The sequence below is a fragment of the Bombyx mandarina genome, chromosome 16, assembly GCF_030267445.1.
Source record: "Bombyx mandarina strain Sakado chromosome 16, ASM3026744v2".
Taxonomy (NCBI): domain Eukaryota; kingdom Metazoa; phylum Arthropoda; class Insecta; order Lepidoptera; family Bombycidae; genus Bombyx; species Bombyx mandarina.
The window spans coordinates 6,168,297-6,177,678 of NC_143222.1; the positions used below are offsets into that span (position 1 = coordinate 6,168,297).

Consider the following 9,382-nt stretch of genomic DNA (forward strand, 5'->3'; position numbering starts at 1 on the left):
TGTGTTAAATGCATCTCTTTACTTTTACTGGTGGTAGGACCTGTTGTGAGTGCGCACAACACCCTGCCTATTTCAGCCGTGAAGCAGTAATTCGTTTCGGTTTGAAGGGTGGGGCAGCCGTTGTAGCTTTACTAGATCTTTTTCTACTAATATACTGAGATCTTAGTACCCGTATCTCAAGGTGGATGGCGGCATTTACGTTGTAGATATCTATGGGCTTCGGTAACCACTTAACACTAGGTAGGCTGTGAGCTCGTCCACCTATCTTTACAATAAAAAAATAAAATAAAAACTTCCGGAACCACTATCCGAGGGTTAGGACTGTAGTCTGAAGTTTCGTTACGATGGAGAACTTGTTCCTATAGGAATAGTAAACGGTCTTATTATGAATGAAGGCTAACTGGGACGGTAGCTACCTAATAATGTCATCAATAAATAGACTGAAAAGGAGCAGAGAGAAAGCGGAGTCTTGAAGGACTCTGACCATAATTGGATGGCATGAGGGACGAAGGTCCTTCGACCGAAAACGAAGAGTTTAACAAAGTCTCGCAAAATGAGCACAAGAATGACCGCCATATTCTACCATTTGTAGATCAAATGGTCGTACCAGACTTTGTTGAATAGCTTCGTGACGCTAAAGAAGAGGGCTCCCGTGTAAACCAGTTTGGGCCTATTCAGTTAATAGGATGTGACATACTAGTCCTTTCACCAATGTAACCCGTTCATTAAATATATTTTTTTTATTTTATTCTACGAACTAAGTACTATGTCTCTGAAAACTTATTCGAATTGTTTTACACCGCATTGATAAACAAACAAACAAGACCATAAGTCTTAACAGCTTTCAGGTCATGACTATCTTCATACTTCAAGTTGAAATTAGAAAAGTGTTTTGAGGTTATCAATAAAACCTAAGAAAGCTAACATTTGAGTCATATACGGAGTCAATAAAAATATAGACTAAATTATCCATTTCAATAAAGCAAACATGGACACGACATTTGAGGACAAAAAAAGATATAAAAAGGGTTGACATTTTTATTTAAAAATATCAATGAATGGCAATGAAAGATTGATTCTCTTTCATTAAAAATTTATATTCTGGAATCAGCTGGCCAATTAATCCTCGAAACGTTGTTTCAATGAAAGAAACAAACAAAAAAATAGTCTGTGCTCATTAGTGGTTCTCTTACAAAGAACAAGATTCTATTATTTAGCAGTAGCGTTTTTAAGTCGTTGAATTTTTCTTAGATTACCATTTTTGATTATCTGACGAAGCATGTTGCGGATAATAACATGTACTTTTAGGTTAGGTGTTCTTTTTTTTAATAATTTAATAAAGTTTTAGAATTATGCATTACCAAATTGATAACTTCCTAGTATAGGAGACTGAGCTAAATCCGTGGCGTTGCGATTCCAAGGGAACTGCGTCGTGATTAGGATAATGAAACTCATCGCCAGATACGATGGATCTGTCTTTTACCATAGCAGGGACCTGCACGGTCTCTTACTCGATTTCCCACGCTCTCCATCTAATATTGAGCGCCATTGTGCCGCTTCATACTGATGTGACCTTCGTTCTGATCTTCATCTGATCCGTGTTTTTTTGACTCGACAATATGGGTCTGAATATCGGTGGGTGCATTTACGTTGTAGATGTCTATGGGCTCCAGTAACCACTTAACACCAGGTGGGCTGTGAGCTCGTAAACCCATCTAAGCAATAAAAGAAAAACATTCGACTCATCTTATTGCTAAAGATAAACTTTATTTTTATATTAACGATTAAATAAAAGCATTTAATTTCAATGTTAAAAAATACTGAGTTCTCTGTGTTGATATTTCCAAAATGATTACTTTAACGAATAACGTGATAAGAAATCTGGTAAAAATAATATGAAAGAGAATGTCTCTATTTTCACATAGTGATTTGATTTCAGTTTAATTTTTAAATAAAAAATCAATTGTTTATTGCTCAGTTAATTAATAATTAAAAAAATACTGCATTTATTACTATAGGTAGCTTTTGAGCTCACCGCTCGCCAGATAATATGTAGTATCGGAGATAATATAAAAATCACACCTCCGTAACCGAGTTGAACGCGAAATGAAACTTTCAGTTGTAGCGTATCAGTGACTTTCCCACGCTTTCATATCAGAACCAATGAGTCACTTGCAAATATTGTACCTGGGGTAAGTACAATTTGTACAGTGACTCATTCTCATTCATTCTCAATTATACTCCACTTCGAAGTCGTCGTGGCCTAAAGGATTAAGACGTCCGATGCATTCGTGTTGAGCGATGCACCGATGTTCGAATCTCAGGCAGGTACCAATTTTTCTAATGAAATTCGTACTCAACAAATGTTCACGATTGACTTCCACGGTGAAGGACTAACATCGTGTAATAAAAATGAAACCCGAAAAGTTATAATTTGCGTAATTACTGGTGGTAGGACATCTTGTGGGTTCGCACGGGTGGGTACCACCGCCCTGCCTATTTCTGCCGTGAAGCAGTAATGCGTTTCGGTTTAAGGGTGGGACAGGCGTTGTAACTATACTGAGACCTTAGAACTTATATCTCAAGGTGGGTGGCGCATTTACGTTGTGGATGTCTATGGGCTCCAGTAACCACTTAACACCAGGTGGGCTGTGAGCTCGTCCACCCATCTAAGCAATAAAGAAAAAAAAATATACATATTACATATGCATTTACATTAATAAATTCCGTGGGTTTGATTTTAGTACTAGATTATACCCTGAACGATGTGATAATCATGGATGACTGTCGGCGGGTGATGAGGATGATATGATTTCGGTGAAATCATAAGTAGTAACGTAACGAGCAAAGTATTTTTGTATAAAATATGGATAAAAATTTTTTTTACTGGCCCCAGCTATTTGAACCCTTTCGCACTTTATTAGTATCTTGATACAAGTACACCAAGGTCATAGTTCAAAGAAGAACAAGACAGAGATTAAGGTATTAAACATCAATTTTATTACATAACAGTTTTAACTATGAAATCTACCAAAATTTTTACTACAATAATATGTTAAATTTTTTTTTTCGAAGGTGAGCAACAACATTTGAGTTTTATTTGGAAAAAAACGTATGGCTGCAAGGACATTCCACAAAAATATCCTCTGAAACAGTAAAAGGATTGACACAATAAGGTATATTGACTTCCTGCGAATTTCTTCTATTCCTATCGTTTTAAATGGTAACTTCGCCGAATTTAAATAATATTATTAAACGAGCAATATTCCCTTGAAATTCGATCTCGGGAAAGTACCTCGGTAATGATTCTCACTTCAGTTCATTCGAGTATTGCGCCTTAGTATTTTGATATAAATAGCGGACAGCAAATTGTTTTTTTCATTATTTACAATTGAGTATTACAGTAATCATGTTTCTGTCATTTTGTATTTTCATAGTTTTTTGTGATTACACTTCGAGCCATCCTCGGCTTATCGAAAAAGGTGAATCATCTTGGAATACTTCGTAGAATATCAACTGATACTGATTAAAGATATTTGACTTCTGTAATTACCGATGAGGGAGAATGCTTATTTTTGCCTATCTGGCTTGGGGCGCGGTACAGTCATTGCATTACAAAATTGACATTTGGGTCTCATTTCCAACGTGGTGGCTTTTACATTGTGATTCGTACGAACTCCGATAACAGCTTACCATCGGGCGGGTTGTGAGCAGCCTTCACCCAGGACGAGCAACGAATAACGTTTAGCCATGGAAATATTTATTAGCTATGCAATAAAAAATTAAAATTGTGCTTCATTGTTTCAAGGGTAGGGCAGCCGTTTTAACTATACTGAGATCTTAGAAGTTATATCTCAAGGTGGGTGGCGCATTTACGTTGTAGATGTCTATGGGCTCCAGTAACCACTTAACACCAGGTGGGCTGTGAGCTCGTCCATTCATCTAAGAAAAAAAATATATCAATCGATCTAGAGATATAATTGTATTATCTTGTTTTCAACAGATCATCTATCCGTGGATTTCCCGGTTTGCTCACGCGACTGCTGGGGCGCTGTTCCTTCCAAAGACACAAGACCTCTGAACAAGCCAGTGCCCTACGTCATTATTCATCACACCGCTATTCCGACTGTATGCAACACCACAACCCAATGTATGAGAGATATGCGAAGCATGCAGAAATACCACAATTCCTTAGGCTGGGGTGACATTGGATACCAGTAAGTTTATTTATTTATTTTATTTTCCCCAATCACTTATCACTTTTATTATTTGGGTTATTTCCTTTTGTTTACATACATGAAAGTCGTGATTTGATTAATTTGAAAATTTGACCATGGATACGCGACCTTATGGTTCTAATTTGATCAATTACGCGATGGTCCGTGGTGGTTACTTAAGTCCATAGACATAATCAAAATATTTCCAATTTGTTCTGTCAAATTGTATCTTAGAAGTCATGTTTCAAGGTAGGTAGAAGCATTGATTTTGTTTTTGTCTGTGGACTCTGGTAACCATTTAACTCCCGCAGTGAGCCGTGATTCTCTTTCTCCTTATCCCATCATAGAGATTTTATTTAGAAATGGGCTGTAAATGTACCAGGTTAAGGTTGGTTATCGTTTAAATTCGACATCTAAATGTGTATGCCAAATTGAAACTGATGTCGATGCGAAGCAGAGATTATAATTGAACGGGCATAGTTGTGGAAACAGTTAGTACAAATGCGATCTTAAAGTGTCTGTAATTAGAATCGAATTTCGAACGAACTGAGTCGATGACGAAACAGTACAAATGCGATCTTAAAAACTATTGGCTAGATCCTAATTGTTTTAAGTTAAAATTTAAATTGCACTGAATTTTAAAAGTATCATTATGTCTATTTAAAATTAAAAGTCACGATTATAAATGTATTCAAAAGTACGTAATCTTTGTGGAATATTTTATCGTTTGTCCTCGTAAAACATCTCATTTATTAGTGACCTCTGCAACGTTCCGTAGATTAATACGTACCCCAACTACGCTAAAATAATTGCGATTGTGTTGACACGACCTCCTTTGCTGTTCAAACCTAACATTACTGTGATGACGTGCTGGCAATGATAACCTTTTGGAGCCACAATAAAGTAGTACACATTATACACGGATCACGTATTCGAACACGTGTTGAAAACTATTGATAAAAATGTACGAGATTTTCATTCATGGAATCTTTCTAATAAGTAAGGGTGCGAGACACATTTTAAAATACGGTCGTGTGTTCATTAATAGCTGTGCTCACATATAATGAGTTCGTTTTGTATTCTATCAACGGAAGGATGCGTAGAGTTACATTCAAATTGTTAAAAAAAATGGCGCCCGTGCAACTTGGTGCACGTGATAGAAGTGAAATTTCTTTTGCGTAGTATTCTTTTGTATAGTATTAAAATTTGTTGTTTTCTTCATTTTTCACTCTTAAATGAAATTTAAATCAAATTTATCTTTTAATAGAGAATGCTGTGTATATAAGGAACGACCTCTTTACCATTTATTTATATATAATATTTTTAATTATATATTATAGAAAAATATGTTTTTTTTTCATATCCTTCATTAATAATAAATATAAGATAGTTACTATGCTACTGCCATCTACAGGAGCAATGAGAAACTAATAACAAGCCATCTAGTGGCTGATGCCCGAAAACAGAATGTGTAAAAGAGCAACTACTTAGCTCGCTTTCTCTCTCTCCGCGGTCAAGGTTTTCGCGAGACGCTCTGTCTATTTTCTCACTCTCGCTCTTCCTAATTTGTATCTTCTCTCTCTAGCCGTAACCAATCTGTTGCGAATTACATTTTATTCTAAACGCGCCTAAAAAAGTTCTACTTCAATAGTGAAATATACTTAATCACCTTCGTTAGTTTTAGGCAACGTTTTAAGCAGTTTGTAGAATGTTGTTTTAAGGTTTGCACGGTAGCTTTAGCAAGGTAAATAGTAAACTGCCCTTATTAATGAAACAAGTTGATTACAATTTAACTCCGTATATTCACCAGTGTCTGCCGTGTCGGGTGACTAAATGCAAGCGATATACAAAACTGCATACGCTGCTAAACTGTGTCCCTACAAGGTTTTTGTTCCATTCACATGAGCTTACGGTTCATTTGATGTTAAGTGATTATCGGAACCCACAGAGGTTTACTTCTCAATAGTTACGCAGCTTACTTTTTTTATTATATACGATATTATTTGATAATTATGGAAGTAATTCGAAAACTTGAGGTTAATTTTTTTTTTTTGTTGGAAAATTAATACACTCTCGAGGGATTTAAATGCTGTCGTGGTCGTGTCATGCGATTCTAGTGCACTAGACATCTTATTCTTTAGGACACAACCACTTTATGTTCTAAATATTTAATGCGCTGTATTTTACAATAAGCTATATTTTTTCGGAATTATTTCAACTACGACCCAGATCGATCCCCAATGTAAATCGTTCTAAGGCTTAAAATCAAAATTGTAACATCAAGACAAACAAGTTTTTTACAAACCACTAAAATGATCCGCTTGGACATTTTCAACTATCATTTTCCTTAGGGAAAATAATAAACTCTTGAAAATCATCAACGTTCAGTAAAAACACATTATGCAAAACTTTAAATAAACATCCAGTGTTAGATAAATAAATAAATAAATTGTGAACTGTGAACTTCGATGACTTGACAAGTAAATAATTGGAGGCTGTAAAGACGTGTTGAATAAACAGTTTTTGTCTACAATTTAAATATTTAAAGCTCCTATAGTAAAAAATATTTTATTAGAAGAAGGACATGTCATAGTGCGCGCGAAAATTACTGTTATGACACTTGCTATTTTTTATGAAACACCATCTTCAACATAAATCCACAGATTATGTTACAAGTTACAGTAATGAACAAATTAATATTTTATTTACAGTTTCTGCGTGGGCGGCGATGGGGTGGCGTACGAAGGCCGCGGGTGGAACGTCATAGGTATTCATGCTGGACCAGCCAATAAATTGAGCATCGGCATTTGCCTGATTGGAGATTGGAGAGGTAAACCACAAACATTTTTTTTAATTTTTTTATTGCTTATATGTGTGGACGAGCTCACAGCCCACCTGGTGTTAAGTGGTTACTGGAGCCCATAGACATCTACAGCGTAAATGCGCCACACACCTTGAGATATAAGTTCTAAGGTCTCAGTATAGTTACAACGGCTGACCCATCCTTCAAACCGAAACGCATTACTGCTTCACGGCAGAAATAGCCGGGGCGGTGGTACCTACCCGTGCGGACTCACAAGAGGTCCTACCACCAGTAATTACGCAAATTATAATTTTGCGGGTTTGATTTTTATTACACGATGTTATTCCTTCACCGTGGAAGTCAATCGTGAACATTTGTTAAGTACGTATTTCATAAGAAAAATTGGTACCCCCGCCTGCGGGATTCGAACACCGGTGCATCGCTAGATACGAATGCGCCGGACGTCTTATCCTTTAGGCCACGACGACTTCAAAACTTACTTACATTACTTACTTACATTTTACTTTTTTACATTTTACTTACTTACTTATTTTTGTTACTGGTGGTAGGACCTCTTGTGAGTCCGCACGGGTAGGTACCACCGCCTTACCTATTTCTGCCGTGAAGCAGTAATGCGTTTCGGTCTGAAGTGTAGGACAGCCGTTGTAACTATACTGAGATCGTAGGATTTATTATCTCAAGGCGGGTGGCGCATTTACGTTGTAACCACTTAACACCAGTTGGGCTGTGAGCTCGTCCACCCAATTAAGCAATAAAAAAAAATAAAAAAACACACACACATAATTAGAGACGCACAGTCATGTGTGGTAGGGTACCTTATGAACCCTTAAAGTTAGCACAACCCTGCCTATTTTTGCCGCGAAGCAGTAAAACGTTTCGGTTCGAAGAGGGCAGCCACTTATGCTATAAAAATGATTGATGTAGTTGATGACTACGGGCTCCGGTAACCTAGCCACTAGATGGGCTGTAAGAACGTCCACCCGTCTAAGCAAAAAAAACTGTGCGTTCTCACTTTTGTGGACCAATTTAGTTAAAAGTAGAATTCGTCGTAGCCTAAAGAATAAGATCTCTACTGTATTCGTATCGAATAATGAATACTATGCCGGTGCATCGAATCCCGCAAGCAGTTACTTACTTTTAAGACCAGGTCAGCCAGAAGCTCATCCGTCCGTCTATGAAATAAAAATAAAATAAGGAAAAACACACACACACGCACCCACACACACATCGTGATCTTTTGATGTGACCAAAGATGACCCTGGGTATGAAAGTAGTCGGTAATGTGACGAAGGGGAATCTTAAAAACACTAGAACGGGTTGTGTGAATGAGGGTGTGAGTGCCGTGGGAGAGGACGAATGATTGGTCTGAACGGAAAAGGATACATAGTGCCTTGACTCCCATAGTGGGATAAAGGCAGGAAAAAGAAGCATATTCCTATTTGAAGCTTTAAATGCCTCTTTGGTATTTAATATTAGAGAATCCGTATTGATTTCGTTAAAACTTCACATATAAATATTTATATTTTCTTTTCTCAGTCGAGACACCTTCAGCTGAGCAGTTGGCTACGACAAAAAAGCTTCTGTCCACGGGAGTGGAAATGGGAGCTATTAGCTCCGATTACAAGCTAATAGGACACAATCAGGCTATGACGACAGAATGTCCGGGAGGAGCGCTGCTGGAAGAGATTTCAACCTGGGATAATTATCATCCTGGACACGTTAATTTTAGAGAACTAAATAAACAGACAAAATTTTGATTTTGATTTTATTTTGGGATACATATTTACGTTGTTGGTGGATATATAGAACCTTATATTGAGGCTAGGTTGTACGGCTTCGTAGCTAAGGTCACGTCTTGCTATTACTACTACATTAATCGTACTTATCTTCATGACGCATCTTGTTTTGAATTACTTACCCATTCCCAAGTTCTTCCTGCCCTTGTCCTCCAAAATAGTCATTGCTAAAGATTAGGAGCTCACGGCTTACCCAGCGATAATTGCTCACCGGAGCCTAATAATGTCACAGCCTGACCTGATACACGAGATCTCAAAATGAAAAACTCAACTTCTGCCCTTCAACTATAACGAATTACTGCTTCGCAGCCGAAATAGGCAGAAGAGACTCCTCATGTGGAGGCACTTCACGCGGTCGCTTATAGAGCTTCCTAACACCAGCTTATGAACCACATACTCGTAGCGAGTATCTCACTATCCCAAGATCAGTCCGCGCGTTTAGGTACCACCACCCTGCCTATTTCTGCCGTGAAGCAGTAATGCGTTTTGGTTTGAAGGGTGGGGCAGCCGTTGTAACTATACTTGAGACCTTAGAACTTATATCT

The 9,382-nt window shown here is 37.4% G+C and overlaps 1 protein-coding gene across 1 annotated transcript; it reads left to right on the plus strand.

Annotated features, from left to right (window-relative positions):
• Positions 1 to 3,329: 3,329 nt before the first annotated feature.
• LOC114246778 (peptidoglycan-recognition protein LB-like) lies at positions 3,330 to 8,809 on the plus strand. Its single transcript, XM_028179466.2, has 4 exons — positions 3,330 to 3,482; positions 4,004 to 4,217; positions 6,929 to 7,047; positions 8,578 to 8,809. The coding sequence occupies exons 1-4, from the start codon at positions 3,410 to 3,412 to the stop codon at positions 8,796 to 8,798; spliced, it is 627 nt and encodes a 208-aa protein (XP_028035267.2). The 5' UTR covers positions 3,330 to 3,409; the 3' UTR covers positions 8,799 to 8,809.
• The last annotated feature ends 573 nt before the right edge of the window (positions 8,810 to 9,382 follow it).

Excerpts from the sequence above, each read along its gene's own strand:
- LOC114246778 (XM_028179466.2), top strand. The coding sequence starts at position 3,410 with ATGTTTCTGTCATTTTGTATTTTCATAGTTTTTTGTGATTACACTTCG. Across the intron at positions 3,483-4,003 it reads TCCTCGGCTTATCGAAAAAG|ATCATCTATCCGTGGATTTC; the intron begins GTGAATCATCTT and ends TGTTTTCAACAG. Across the intron at positions 7,048-8,577 it reads CCTGATTGGAGATTGGAGAG|TCGAGACACCTTCAGCTGAG; the intron begins GTAAACCACAAA and ends TTCTTTTCTCAG.